The sequence below is a fragment of the Canis lupus genome, chromosome 5 (genome assembly GCF_003254725.2).
Source record: "Canis lupus dingo isolate Sandy chromosome 5, ASM325472v2, whole genome shotgun sequence".
NCBI classification, from domain to species: domain Eukaryota; kingdom Metazoa; phylum Chordata; class Mammalia; order Carnivora; family Canidae; genus Canis; species Canis lupus.
In genome coordinates this window covers 77,146,716-77,162,940 of record NC_064247.1, presented here as the reverse complement: position 1 = coordinate 77,162,940, position 16,225 = coordinate 77,146,716, and the positions used below count along the sequence as shown (strand labels likewise).

General features: G+C 35.0%; 1 protein-coding gene across 4 annotated transcripts in view; it reads left to right on the top strand.

Moving 5' to 3' along the window:
• The window catches only part of HYDIN (HYDIN axonemal central pair apparatus protein), a 383,279-nt gene that overhangs the window by 115,485 nt on the left and 251,569 nt on the right, over positions 1 to 16,225 (top strand). For all 4 annotated transcript variants that reach the window (XM_049110700.1, XM_049110701.1, XM_049110698.1 and 1 more), the window contains one exon: positions 10,686 to 10,887. In XM_049110700.1, coding sequence (XP_048966657.1) covers positions 10,686 to 10,887 — 202 coding nt within the window. The remainder of the gene's footprint in view (positions 1 to 10,685; positions 10,888 to 16,225) is intronic.

Sequence of the window (16,225 nt, the reverse complement as noted above, 5' to 3'; positions counted from 1 at the left end):
ATGGCTGAGTAATATTCCATTGCATACATAGACCACATCTTCTTTATCCACTCATCTTTCGATGGACACCGAGGCTCCTTCCACAGTTTGGCTATTGTGGACATTGCTGCTAGAAACATCGGGGTGCAGGTGTCCTGGCGTTTCATTGTTTGAAGTTTGGGACTATTATGAATAAAGCTTGAATAACCATCTTGTACAAGTTGTGTGTATGTGTGAATATGTTTTTATTTCTCTCAGATAAGTGTTTAGGAGTAAGATTCTGGGTCATCGAGAAGGTATATGCTTAACTTTCTGAGAAATTTTGAAATAGTTTTCTGAAATAGTTAAAGCATTTTACATACCGCCACCTCCTCCTACAGCGGTGGATGATCCACATCCTCATCAACTCAGGGTCATTGTCAGTTTTCTAATTTTAGTCATCATACTGGTTATAAAGTTATTAGCCAAATATCAACAAAAGCCTATATATTTTGTTTTTAATTGGCATTTCTCTAATGACTAATAATGTTGAGTATCTTTTCATGTGCTCTAGACCATTTTTATGTCTTCTACTCTTGTGTGTATTCAGATTTTTTTTGCCTATTCTTTAGGGGATTGTTTGTTCTTTTGTTATTGACTCATAGTTTTTTATATATTCTCAATACAAGTCTTTCAGAAATAATCATTAAAAATATCTTCTTACACTGGATTGTCTTTCTAATTTTTTTACTAGTACCTTTTTATTAGCAAAATAATTTAATTTTGATGAAGTACAGTTTATCATTTCCTTTATAACCAGTGTGGTATTTTTCTTTTAACTTTATTTTCTAAATTTTGGGGTGTATATTAAAAAGAAGTTGAATTTTGTACATTGCTTTTATATCTTCAACTTTGACAACTTAACTTTTTGACTCCTAGTTTATCTGTAAATGATTTTGGATTTTATATATATACAGTCAGGTCATCTGTAAATAATGGAAGTTTTATTCCTTTTCAAACCTTAAGCGTTTTATTTCTTATTGTTTCTTGCACAGCTAGGCCTTTAGGACATCATTCAATGGAAATGATGATGGCAAGCATCCTTCTCTGTTTTTAGTCTCAGAGGGGAAGTTCTCAGTGTTTCACGATTTAGTATAATTTTTTATTTTATTTATTTATTTATTTATTATTTTTAAAGATTTTATTTTTATTTATTCATGAGAGACACACAGAGAGAGGCAGAGACATAGGCAGAGGGAGAAGCAGGCTCCCTTCAGGGAGCCTGATGTAGGACTCAGTCCCTGGACCCCAGAATCACACACTTAGCATAATGTTTTTAATGGACACTATCTATTGAATTAAGAAAATTCCCTTCTATCTCTAGGTTTCTAAGACCTTTAATTATGAATGAGTGTTGGCTTCTATCCATTACTTCTGCATTTGTTGAGATGATCATACATTATTTCACCTATTCATGTAATGGCTTTGTCTTTCATCTGAGAAAACAAATTGGTCTCATAAAACAAGTTGGGAATTATTCTACTTTTTAATTCTCTGGAAGGGTTGTCATTTCTAATATGCATGTTATTTCTTCTTTAAGTGCTTGAAAAGTTCACTTTTTAAGCTATCTGGGCCTGAGCCTTTTTGGAGGTTTTTAGTTATTCAGTTTATTTAGTATATTTAGTTCTACTGAGGTGTTTCTATTTTTTTCTTATGTAATTTTTGGTAAACTTTCAAGGAATTTTTCAATTTAATCTAAAATTTTAAATTTATTGGCATAAAATTGTCATAATAACCCCAAACTTTGTAATGTCTGTAGCATCTATAGTGAATTTTTTCTTTCATTATTGATAACTTGTGTCTTCCTTCCTTCCTTGAATTTCAACAAAAGCCTTTGTGTTGTTAGTGTTGATAGTGGATGAAAGTGAAAAATATGAGTGTTAATAAATTTGGTCAATGATTTCTTTCATCTGGATCTCTATATCTTTGTGAAGTATCATTTTCATTTATGTCAGCCCCTAAAATTAAGTCTTGGAAAAAAATGTGGCCTTAGAATTATATTTGGATTACTTTATCAAAAGGTGTTTTAAATCAGGAGTTAAAAAAAAATGAAACATAGTTGATCCTTTTTTTGGTAAACATTAATTATTGATAAACATTCCAAAATATCTTTAAAATATTCATTTTTAGTTCATTCTTTTAAATATTTTGGGTCATATTTTTAATATATTTGACATAAGAGTAGTATATAGTATGATTTATAAATGAACAAGCACACAGGGTGATGGTATAATATTAAAAATATTATTTGTTTGGGTTTTAAGGCCAACATCTTAGAGTGCTCATAGATCAGTAGAATCAAAGCTTGACAGAAGACTTAACTAATAACCAAATCTAGTCCTTAGATTTTACAGATGAAAAACTGAAGCTGTAAGAAATTAAGTGTCTTGCCCAAGGTTGCTCAAGTAGCACAAGCATAATTATAACCCAGGCTCAGACTCTAATCTCCCGTGCAGTGCTTTTTCCATCAGAGTGGATCATCTCCCTAGTCTCTCATATTATTACCTAAACATTTTTACGTTGATTAACGAAGTAAATGCAGCTGCTTTCTCCCAATGGCCTTCAATCTAGATTTTAACTTTTCGCTAAGTATTTGAATTGATACCCGTACTTACATTTATAGTCCTGTGCTAAAGGAAACAAATAATTGTGTATTAAAATTTAATCCCCATGGCAAAGTCGATTTCCACACTTTGAGATTCTAGTGTCAACTTTGGTTCACAAAGTCATTTTCTAAAGATGCAGATAGAGGTAAACTATCTTGTAGCATTCTTCTTTACATGAAATGAACTGCTGATAAGAATATGCTTTCATCTGTATTGTGGGTTATCAATGACCGGAACCTATAACCTTTCATTAGTGAAAAACAGTAATGACTGTTTAAACACAATTAATCATGGAGCTTTTCCAAACAGCCATGATCATTGCTTTCTCATTTCACTAAATAAGGATCTGATTGAACTTTCTGCAGCTGTTTGAAGTATGAATTGATTTGAGGAGGGAAAGTTAGCATGTTTTTTTTTCACATGTCCTCAAACAATGTTCCAGAAGGAGGAGCATTGATAATCCTCAGTGGGAAGTACTCAATCACAATTCTAACAGTTGTATTTATGCCCTTCAGTAGCTGGTTCTCCATTGGTTATAAATCCTTAATAAATGCAGCAAAGAGATTTTTCTTTTTCATCAACCAGGGTTTGAACCAGTGTTCTAGTAATTAAGGAACTTGAGTGTAAATTTCACCAATATCTAATATTTTACTCATCAACGTTTACTTGAACCAAAACTCTTCCCTCCTTTCTCCTAAGGATGCCTTTCTGAGGTGAAACTAAGTTTGTTTAGGGAATTGATTCTACCCCAGAAATAATTTAGTTACCTTTTTATTATAGTCCAAAACAGAAGGACTAAAGTAACTTGATTCCTTTTACAAACTAATTCCTCCAAAAAAGATTAGGAACACAATTACTCAAGACTACTTTCTTAACAACAAAATAAAACAAAAATAGAAACAAAACAAATGAGTTAAATAATTCTATCATTTCAATAAAACTGAGGTGTGAAAATATTATTTGACTGTTAAAAGACAAATAAATGGTTAATTGCTTATGTTTTACACTTTTCAACTGAGTATTGAGAAACTATATAATCTAAGGGTTCAAGGAGATATTAGTATTTAGAATAGACTTTAAGAAAAAAGACATTCTTATTAAACCTTTGGTTACTTAAATGAACCCTAGAAGTAGGAACATAGAAGTGTTCTTTATTCAATGGCTGGTGAGGTTGCTGTCACCTTAGAGGTGACATTAACCACTGGCATAATCAGGAAATAGAGCTGATGCACTTACTCAGCATTTTTTAAGTATTATGTCTCTTACTGAAAAGGAGATATTTCAATTCAGGAGTCAGAAGTTGGCAAATAGGTTCTTTTCCCACAAAGGCACGATGATGAATTATTATTAAAGATACAAGTAATCATAATATTAGTATTTCACAGGACAGCTTTATAGTCATTTATATATTGTACTCTAATAAACCATAGAGAAGTTCTTTTTTTTCTACTAAAGGCCAATAAAGGAATACCAAAATAGAACATAGTAAGTAATTGAGTTCAATATGTTACTTTATAGTTGAAACTACTAAATAATATGTATCTGGATATACCTGTGCAGACTCATCTGCATAAGCTTTGTTTCAATTGTGTGATTGTTATAATTAATTATAAGTGTGTGCTGTTTTAATTGGAAAACCTAGCAAAACATAGTTATGGTAAAAGAGTAAATGTTTTCACGAGGTTTCAGAGGCAATGGAAACATTCCTTGACCAAATTTTCTTTTCTTCATTTCTTATTCCATAGCTTAGAGTAGGGAATAGCAGAAGCTTGGACAAACGGACGGTCAGGGATTGTTTAGGAGAGTGGAATGAGCTTTCTTTAAATTACATAGCAAGTGAAGACTCAAGTCATTAGGTGTTTGTATTTAAAGGAACATTAGAGGACATCTCCTAACTCCATTTATTTTATTTTATTTTTAGAAACTTTTGATGTATAGTTGACACACCATGTTGTATCAGTTTCAGGTATACAACATAGTGATTGGGCATTTATATACATCACAAAATGTGCACCACTGATAAGTATAGTTGCCATCTGTCACCATACAAAATCATTACAGTATCATTGACTATATTCCCTATGCTGTACTTTTCATTCCTGTGACTTATTTTAAAACTGAGTTTGTACCTCTTAATACCCTTCACTTACTTCACTCCCCCTCCCTTGCAACTACCAGATTGTTCTCTGTGTTTATGTAACTCCTTTAATTTTAGAGATAAGTAAGCTGTAGCCCAGAGGAATTGAATGACTGTACCCCTAAGTAAAGCTGGAACTTGAACCCAGGTCTTGGATGTCCTCTGAGGCCAGCATACATTCTGTAATCCTACACTGTTTTTCATGTAGAGGAAGAATACTGACTGTGACATTGCCACTCATGTGCTGGGTAAGCTCAGTTAAGTCTTGTAGGTTACTTCTTGAACCCTTCAAAGAAAGAGCACTTCTGAAGAAGTTTGATTCAGCAATTCACTTGCATGGTGAATTTGAGCCTATAGTGAATAAGAGATGAGAAATACTCTTTCCATCAATTTGCTAGTTCGTAGAGAATCTGTGGCTCCACTCATATATTTTATTTATTGCCCTCTCTTGTCTGAAAGTGCTGAAACCACAGTATGAAGTGTATTGTGTATATGGGTAGCTTCATATTTTTTTTGTAAACTCAGTTTTGTCCATATACATTTTTGCTTGACTGATAGTAGCAAAACTAGCAAGAGGTAATGATACTTCCACAAAACATATTTTTACTAGGACATAATAAATGACGATGGCTAACCTCATCTACAATGATTGCAACATTCAACCCCAGAAACCAAATAGGAAGCCGAGTGAGAACAGGCACTCCAATGAGACACAAAAATACCAATGCTGGGGAACAGTAACTTTGTTCATTCTGACAGGTATAACATCCCTTCATCCTACCAGTTTTCTAAGTAGCTAGGGTTTGGGAACACTTTTTAGGGCTATCTTCAGGAAAGTGGGTGTACAAAGCAAGTCAAGTCCCTAAAGCTATGGAGACAAGAGTTATTGCTTCCTGTACTGCGTAGATCTGATGATTTTTGGAAGATGGATTGAAAAAAATCAATATTAGATGGTTTTTAAAAAGAGTATAATGGCTTTTGCTATATTTCTGGAAGGAACAGTTTTGCAGTGAGCAACTAAAATTGATGACATTAGTCCCTCTGACCCTGAGATTTGTATGAAATAATTAAGCCCTTGGATATCTTTTTCCTTGATTAGACTTTTAAGTGATGAAATACTTCAAATAACCACTACACAAATAATATAATCAACAACCATCATATTTAACACATCTCAACATTTTACTATACACATTTTTTTCAGATGTTTTATTTTATGGATATCTAAACTGGTTACAGATTTGAAGTCATCTCATTACTTTATCCTGTTCTAATTCCCTTGGCTTGGTCCTCAGAGGAGCTGTATAGGGTACATTTTTATGCTATTTTTATATATTTATCCATAAATAACATGTTATTGCTTCAAGTAGTTTTTTTAAAGATTTTATTTATTTGAGAGAGAGAGAGAGCGTGTGATGAGAGTAGCAGAGAGGGAGGGAGTGGGACAAGTCGACTCTACACTGAGCACAGAGCCTTACATGGGATTTAATCTCATGACACTGAAATTGTGACCTGAGCCAAAACCAAGAGTTAGCTGCTTAACTGACTGAGCCACTTAGGCACTCTTCTCAAGTAGTTTTAAACTTCACATAAATGATATTACAGTATTTACTGTTTCTCTTTTTTTTTTAATTTATTTTTGTTTATTTATGATAGTCATACAGAGAGAGAGAGAGGCAGAGACACAGGCAGAGGGAGAAGCAGGCTCCATGCACCGGGAGCCCGACGTGGGATTCGATCCCGGGTCTCCAGGATCGCGCCCTGGGCCAAAGGCAGGCGCCAAACCGCTGCGCCACCCAGGGATCCCTATTTACTGTTTCTCAACTTGATATTTTCATTTAACATTATGTTTTAAAGATCTAAACACATAGATCCATACAGCTCTGATTCATTTTAACTAATGTAGTGCACTCCAGCATGTGAACATGCTACAATCTATCTATTCTCCTATCCAATATTAGGATGTTTTCCCTAGTTCTCTGCTATTACAAACAATGCCACAATGAGTATCTCTGTATATGTCTTGTGCAGCTGTATGAGATTTTCTTTAAGAAGTGCAACAGCAGAGTTATAGGACAAGTGTATCTTGAGCTTTATTGGAAACTAAATTGGTTAGTCAAGTGGTTGCACCAATTTGTAGCCTCATCAGCAGTATATGGAAATTCTTGTTTTTCTACATCCTTAATATAGTGCCAAAACAGTATTGCCAAACTATTTGATTTTTCTTAATCTGATGGTTATGAAATGGTATTTTATTTTATATTTCTCTCATTACTAGTGCTATCTGGCAGCTTTACATATTTCCTGAAGACCCTATCATCCTTCTTTATATTAAAGTTTTGGATAAGTGAGGTGCCTGGGTGGCTTAGTTGGTTGTCTGCCTTCCTTCTGCTCAGGTCATGAGCCCAGGGTGCTGGGATTGAGCTCCACATCAGGCTCCCTACTTAGCTGGGATTCTGCTTCTCCCATTCCCACTCTTGCTGCTTGTGCTCTCTCACTCTCTGTCAAATAAATAAATAAAATCTATAAAAAATGAATAGAAAATTAAATGCACTGGTTGGAAACCCACTTAAAAAATTTTTTGGATGAGTAACATATTCATGTGTTCAAAAATTAAAGCAATATATTAAAAGTGTACATTGAGAGGTGTCATTTCTACTTTACCTCATTTACCACCCTCCCCCGGCTCTTATTTTATTCCAGTGTTTTTATGTACATAGATGCAAACATGAATGCATATTTTTATTTTCCTTCCCTATATAAAAATAGCATACTATATGAATAGTTCTAAACCTTACTTTTTCCACTTAATCATATATCCTGGAGATCTTTCCATATCACTCTGTACTTTTATACCTGCATGGCATTCCACTTTTAGGTGTAGCACAAATTATTTAGGTATTTGGTGGCTGTTTCTACTCTGTAGTTATTAAGGACAATGCTGTAATGAATACTCTTGATCTTGTTCTAACTCATCTATAGGATATTTTCCTGGAAGTAGGCCAGAGGGTAAGTTGTTTTGTAAGCTTGATAGATATTTATTTTGTTTTATTTTTATTTTTTGATGTATATTTTAATCTGTGTCACCAAATTCACTCCATTGAGTGAGGAAGAATGGTACCATTTTGTATTCCCATGGCAATGTATAAGAGTGCCTTCTCCCTACAGTCTTGACAACAGATTATATTCTCAAACTTTTGTTCTACCCAATGTGTTGGGGGAAAGTGGTATCACTTACTAGGAGTTCTCAAAAGTTCTCAAACTTTTGTTCTACCCAATATGTTTGGGGAAAGTGGTATCACTTACTAGGAGTGAAGTTGAGCATCTTTTGATACATATGGGGGACCTGTATATTTCTTTTTTTGCAACTCTATCCCAATCTTGTACTGGATTGTCTTATTGATTTCTAAGACTTATTTACATGTTTGGGGATTGAGTTGCAAATATTTTAACCACTTGTTCTTTTGTTTTTATTTAAATTTTTGTACCTCCAATATTTCTTTTTCCTTTTATTTACAGTAGGTTCCCCCAGTGTGGAGCCCAATGTGGGGTCTGAACTCACAACCCTGAGATCAAGACCTGAGCTGAGATCAAGAGTTTGGACATTAGCCAACTGAGCCACTCAGGCACCCCAAAATTTCTTTTTTCATTTTTATGTAATCAAAATTCTTAATACTTTTTAGAGGAATCTGGATATTGGGACATAGTTAGAAAACTTTCCCCTCAAAAGTTACAAGGAAATTTTCTTATGTGTTGTTCTACTTTTGTGGTTTAATATTGAACACTTAAATATTTTATTCATTTGCTACTTATTTTATTGTTACTATCACCATGGTTCTCAAGTGACTTTAAGATGTTTGTCCAGATTTTAAGGTTATTTTAGCAGGAAAGTCTATTAACATAACCTACCTTATCACTGCTAGAAAAAGAAAATCACCTATGTCTCATTTTAACAGACCTATTAAGAGCCAAGGGGCTCATGTGTTTATTGAACCAGACCTATTTATGGTCTCCTTAGTTTCTTTAAGAAAAGAACTACTTTTAAAGAGAAGGTGCAAGATGAGGTTAAAAATGTAATTTTAAAAAATATAAACTTATTTTTAAAGGCCATAAGGAAAAGAATTAAAATAGACTGCATAAAGACTAAGAAAAAAAAAGACTTATTCAGAAAAAAGTCATAAAGAAATCCAAATATCTAACAAGGGAAAAATATGCAACATATATGACAAAGAGCTAATTTTTTAATATCAAAAAAATGTCACAAATCAATAAGCAAAAGGTAAACTTCTCAAAAGGAAAATGACCAATGCTATAATAACCATCTCAGAGAAAAAAAGTCTTTAATCAATGAAAAGATGTTCAACATCATCCCAAATTAAGACTATGCAAATTAAAACAATGATTTTTTTCACTTATCATATTATTAAATTTAGCTCATTAGAAAGTTTAAAAGTTGGCAAGAGTGCATACCCTTATTTGGGAAGGGATACATGAAAATATTAACAACTCATACCTTTGAAAAGCTGTTGTAGGATTGAATGAAGAGAAGAAGACATTTTATTTTCACAGTATATGCTTTTATAATTTGAAAATTTTACTTTATTCATTTTTAAAGTTTAAATTTTAGAGTCAAATGCCTAGATACTGTTTCTTTACACTTTGGAGAAAGTTTTGCTGTGTTCAAAGTGTTAGAGTATAAAGGATGTTTGCTCTGTGTAAGGTGTTATTTACTAAGTGTCTGCTTGGTTAATATAATGGTGAATGAAGCAGAAATATGTGCTAAAAAATAAGGCATAGCGCTTATGCTTTCTGGGTTCTCATTAAAATTATAGCAGCACAGATCAACAGGACATTCATGGTATTTAAGTATTTCCTTTTTCTACTCTGATATCAGAGTGAGGCACCAGCTGTGACATTGCAGAGATCAGATAGAACATAGTTTATAAGTTTGTATCTTCTTGGGAGCTAAGGAGCTCATGTGTTATGCTACTTAGAATCAAGGGAATTGGTGGATCTTGAATGAAGTCAGGAACTTAAAGTAGTATGCTGAATAAAGGTGTTCTTAACATTAAACATTTAAAAATTTAAACATAACTTTGGTCTTTCTATTTTGTTTTCTATGTAACTACTACCTAGATATAGTGTGTGTGTTTCATTGTTTTAATTGTTGTTGCTTAAGGAAGTGATTCTTTTTAAATAGTTGTTTGTTGAGGTTTTTTGTTTGTTTGTTTGTTTGTTTTACTAATGAAGTTATTAATTCTTTCTTTCTGATCCCCTTTGGTTGGACTTAGATCCCTGCATCCTGAACAGCTCTTCTTAGATATACTTGTACAGCTACTTTAAGAATCAAAATTCCAGCTCATGCTTGGGATAAAGATGAGACATGTGGTTATAATTCTAGAACTCATGGTGCCCTCATAGTCCGGCTGTAGGATTTTAAAATACTACCATGAAGGGGCACCTGGGTGGCTCAGTCGGTTAGGTATCTGACTCTTGGTTTCAGCTCAGTTCATGATCCCAGGGTCCTGAGATTGAGCCCCTTGTTGGGCTCTACACTCATGCAGAGTCTGGTTGTCTCTCTCCTTCTACTCTTCCCCATGCTTGCTCTCTCTCTTTTTCTCATAAATAAATAAAAATTTTAAAAAATTTTCAAAGAAGAAAAGGTCTTGTAACATCCACTGTAACAGTTCATATTTTATGTGTTTTTTTTACAGTGACCAAATAAGATAGTTTGATTCTCTATAACTGCACCAAACATAATATTTAAGTTTTCTGATCATGTCTGATCTCCGGATTGATGAGGGGGGAAGAAAAAGAATAAAATGTCTAATGCTTGTGCTATAACTTCACCTTGGGGGAAAAAAGAGCTAGTAGCTCATTTTAGAATAAATCTCAAGGGGTATTTGCACTTTGTTGATTTCTAGGTGAAAAAGTCTTTTTATCTCTATATGGAGCTGCCATAGACATGAATATAAGGCTGGACCGGAATTCATTGTTCATTGAGAAAACCTACATATCTCTGGCCAGTCAGCGTACTGTAACAATTCACAACCGCAGCAACATCATTGCCCATTTCCAGTGGAAGATATTTGCTACTCAGGAAGAGGAAGACAGAGAAAAATGCAGGTTTGTAAGAAAAACTACCAATATGCTGTAATTTGGAGGAACATAAAGCTTAGTTATTATGAAAAAATCTATGACATTGGTGGTAAGTTTTTAACCAATTCAAGATCAGATTTTTATAAACTTGGTTCTGGTGTATGATGTTCCTTTTTTTCATTTAAAGAACTTGAATTGAGGAACACAATGTTGTCCATCCCCGGTTAATCTTAACCTGATTATAATTTATTAGTAGCTAAACTCCTGGATTTTAAAGACCAAATAAATCCTTTTTCACTAGTCTCTCAAAATTAACCTACAGGTCTGTATTTTGTTTCATAACTCTAATCAGATTGGTCAGATTTCATAGTTTCTAAAAATAATCTCTTGGATTGAGATCAGTGTGGATTTTTTTTTTCAGTGAGGAAATATTTCCAGAAAATATGAAGAATGAGGAAAAAGAAGAGCTTAGATATAATGGCTTTTATATTCTCAGTTTTAGTAGCATTGCTAAATCCCTGCTAACCATATAATTTAATAATGATTTCTTGTTGGTATCTTTAATCTTCTACTTTTTAAAGTACTTAAGGCAGTGGAGAAAATTAATAAAGTGGCAAACCAAACCTTTTAAACTAATCTCATCATGGTTAAATTTTGAATATTTCTTTTTACTGAATCTATCCCTGCCTCTTTTAAAGTCCATTTTCATTTTTATCTCCTTCTACCCTCCCTGAATTAGCACTTTTGCTGCTTTCATTGGAATTTATTTCAGCCTTTTTTATTTGCCTCTCCATTTTCATTAAAGATTAGCCCTGGGAAGCTTCAAAGCTTTGTTTAAAACCAAGTTAGTATGTGATAAAAATAAAAATCTTAGGTCCATGGAAACCAGGCAGAAATCCCCCAGTGTGCTGTCCCTAATTGAATCAGAAGGAGCTGTGACAATGGCAGGACACAGTGGACCAGAAGCTTTATCATTCAGACAATGAGCTTTAATCACTGGATTACCACTGTGCCATCTTTAAAAAGTGGGAAAAGAAAAGTCTTTCCTGCCTAAAAACTTCAGTTTGCCTCATAGTATAGAAATACCAGTGGTTCAAAAAGGCAAGAGGAAACTGCTCATCTACTCCTTCATTTATCCTGATTCCCTCTTTCGTGAGTGTACCAACAATCAAAATGGTCCAGGCATGCTTAAAGATAAAATGGGAAAGCAGGTACAAATGAAGAAACTCTAGTAAATAGTGTTTCAATATCCTGCTTGGCCTGTGGGCATAATCTTTTAGGGAGAATGGGTATACACTATCAGTAGGAAAGCCAGCTTTACCTTCAGCTATGTGCGTTTGACTACATGTATAAGACATGACTGATGCCACGCCAATGTCCAAAAAGTGTTTAAGGAAGTCAATTTCAACAGTGAAACTCAAGAAAAACTTAAACCAATTATTATCAGAGTTCCAGGAATAGAGAATATATTTTTAACTATGCATGAATGGACATTCTTTCTTTTTTTCCTTTACTTTACTACCCTCAGTATTCATACCCCTTATCTCTTTCATATCATCCTGAGGCTTATTCTTCCTTTTCTCTTGTGTTGTCCTTCTTTTGCTATCTTTCTTGCTCTATTAGTTCCTCTAGCAAATTTTTTGTAGCAAAGGAATAATGTGGAATAGCGTTTTCATAATGGTGATTGGAAGCCTACTTTGATCATTGATGCTCCTCCATTAAACAATGAACTTGAAAAGTGGCTTCAGATGACCAAATAAGAATACGTCCATTTTCACTTTTGGTGACACATGGCAACACAACTCCTGTTTCTCCAAACTGTATTGGTTGATTTAAGTGAAGAGGTTATTGAATATGCTGTTCTTTACCTTCTCCTTGCCCCTTTCCTAGGGTCAGATGGTCAGGGCAAGAGGGGAAATAGAGTTAGAGGGTAAATAGGCCATTTATGCCCAGTTTCTTGTTTGGTGAGGATATCTTTTCCGTCTTATGCCTTTCTTGTTCCTTGATATATCCCCAAGCATGCCATAACTTTCCCTTTTTTAATGTATTTTTAAAATTGAAGTTCATGTTATTAGTCATGAATTTTTGTCCTGGACATAACTAACCATGGAATGCCCATTCTCTTGAAAAGCAAGACAAATACAGACAGGTTTGCTCTTTCCTGAACATTTAGTTTGGTCTTCAACTTGGAGCAGAGAGGATCTGTTCTAAATGGGCTCATGTACACTTTGAGAGGAAAAGTTTCCATTTTCAGCTCCCCAAGGACCTAAAATTTAAAACTTCAGTGTAGGGACACCTGGGTGGCTCAGCAGTTGAGCATCTGCCTTTGGATCAGGGCATGATCCTGGGATCCGGGATTGGGTCCCACACTGGGCTCCCTGAATGGAGCCTGCTTCTCCCTCTGCCTATGTCTCTGCCTCTCTCTCTGTGTCTCATGAACAAATAAATCTTTAAAAATTAAAAATAAAAATAAAAGACTTCAGTGAAGATTTTTAGGTGATACTCAAGAGTCTGCCCACTGCTGTCCAGTTATAATATGGCTTAAAGGTAGTCCTAAGGCATTCATCTTACAGGATCTAAAAGTTGCTCAATGAGCATGTTGAAAATGCTAATCACTTTAATGGATACCCTCAAGACCCTATTCTAGTCATTGTGGTTTCTGGCCATCAGAATCTTATTTTTTTCTTAAAGATAGATTTATTTATTTATTTATTTATTTATTTATTTATTTATTTATTTATTTAAAGAAAGAGAGAGAATGAGTAGGGAGGCAGAGGGAGAGGGAGAAAAGAGTCTCAGGCAGACTCCACACTGAGAGCAGAGTCCGACTTGAAGTTCAATCTCAGGACCCCAAGATCATGACCTGAGCTGAAACTAAGAGTCAGACACTGAACTGACTGTGCCACGCAGTCACCTCATTCCTCTAGCCTCTTTATGATGTGACTTGGGTCAAGGCTTGGGTATCTATTCTCCCTGTGGAGGAATTCTAGCCCTAATCAAAAATAGGAAATCCTATTCCTTTCTGGCAATTATTATTTCCATTCCAAGAAGGATGACTTCCTCTTTACCTACCAAACCAAAACATGTTGGTACCAACATTAGGACATATGTTCATATTTGAGAACCTTAGGCTAATCCCAGGCTCTAGACTCTGACAATGAAGATGTTACTCCCCCTGAGAAGAAGTTTTGGGCTTTGAAAAATTTTGTTTTTATTTTTTCATTTTTTAAAAGCCTTCAGAATGAGATATAGGGAGCTTTAAAAAAATTATCTTTTGGGTCTTTTTCTTTGTTGACTTTTTTTCTGGGACTTGCAGAGAAATTAATCTCTTCAGAAATAGAAGCTGCATTCATCTCTCTCTACTTCCTCTCTCTTGTCCTAAGGGATTATAAAACATCCTACAAGATTCTTTCATACTCATTCTTATCACAATTTATTAGATTCAGAGACTTGGCATGGGCTCTTGAGGATTTTTGCTCCCCATTTCTCCATGAAAGTCATGGCCATTGTTTCAGTAGCATTTGGCTCTAATTCTAGATTTGTTTTATACAAGAACTCTCAGAATCCTCAATGGAACCTCCACAAGGTTGTCAGCATGGATTTATTTCACAACATTCAGGTGCAGGAAAGGACATGTTTCTCTGGATAGATCAATTTCATTTGGGCTTTGAGCTTACCACCTGGCTAATAATAAATTTAATCTTACTTGTGTTTGGGGGCCTCATCTCTTCCCTAAGGTCACTGAGGAATCTGAAGACTTGAGTGGTACTTGGTAAACAGGAAGGAGGACCTAGTCTTCAGTTTATAATAGTCATTACAAAGTTGCTCGATGTCCAGGTTCACACGGTCCATTTGAAGATGGATGACTTCATCTTTTCCATGCCAAGTGTGTACATGAGAGTATTTCTTTCTGGAAAGCCAAAGCTTTTAGTTTTTAATCTCCTCAGCATCCAGTTACATTTCTTGGGGGTGCTGCAAGGAACAGGGTCTCTAGCACCTCATTATGAGGGAGCATTACTGTTTCATTACTGAGACACAAGGCTTTCCCATTCATTGTAGTCCATAGGCTGGACTGTATTTGTTGCCTGACCATTTATAAAATGACTTAAATCCATGGTTTTACTGAGAGAAAAGGCTAGTGTGTTGTTATGTTCTCTGATGAGAGGTTTCCTCCTCTGTAAAACAGAAGCACCTCTGAACATAGGAGACAATAGGTATCAGGAGGACTAGATGGCCAAACAATCGACTGAGGTTTATAGAAGTCTTGCTGGACTCAGTTCAGTTCACAGTTCAGTTCAAAGTGTTTCACTTTCCCTTCTTAGACTCAGCCACAGCCCAGTTCTCTAATCAGAGGGCAAAGAGGATGATACATTATGACCCGCTTCACATCATGTGGCTGTGAGTGACTCGTAAGTCATAGCAATGTAGGAGAAGACCTTTTGGGAATTTTTGTTTTATTCTCTTTTGTTTTTTCTTGTAAGATTTGAGTAAAATCATGCTCATCAGTTCATGCAGCATTATCATCCTTGGTCCATATAAGATGTATTATTTCCACACTATAACCCCCTAGAGAAATGTAATGTTTGTGATTCCTATTATGTGTTTAACCAATCCTTTGATCTCTCCTATCAAATTTACCCACATCTGTTAGTATTATTGCTAGCACTTTGATAAACATCTTTCTGGCTATGTTACTGTTCACATCCATGACTGTTTCTTCAGGATATTTTCCCAAAAGTAGGTATAAAATCCACTCACAGGAGTAAGTGACTTCCTTTCTTTCTGTGGACTGATTTCTCTTTAATTTGTCCAGCTCTGCCCAGCAGTGTAGAAGGACTGCTGTTCTGGTTACCTTGGGCACTGCTTTCCAGCTAGCCATGGAAAGGAAGCACAGGGTGCTTTCTTCATGGGACCAGAACACATTGAACCCATTTCTTTGACTTCTTTGTGCTCTGTGACCAAGGGACCCTGCATACTAAAGTTATTAAAAAGAGCTGTTTGGCATTGCTGAACATACAGTCTGCTTGAAGTCGTTTAGAAAGTAGTTGGGGCTGAGACAGGAATTCAGTGACTCATGTTCTTACTGAGCACTCCATTGGCAATACCAGCAAGATGCTGGGAAAATGGTTCTATGTCCTGGAAAGAGATAAAATCTAGTCTTCGAAGTGCAGATGAAGTAACTAACACGTACTAGGAGTAGTGTGAACACAGTTTTGTGAGGACAATGAGGAGAGGGTTGGGGGAAGGCTGCTTTTTTGACTTATCATGATATTAAAAGCTAGAAGGAGAGAAAAAAGGAGGTGTCTTTAAGTGTGATTTGAGCATTTTATAAGCTTTACAGCTTGGTAGTTGCCTATGGTTGACC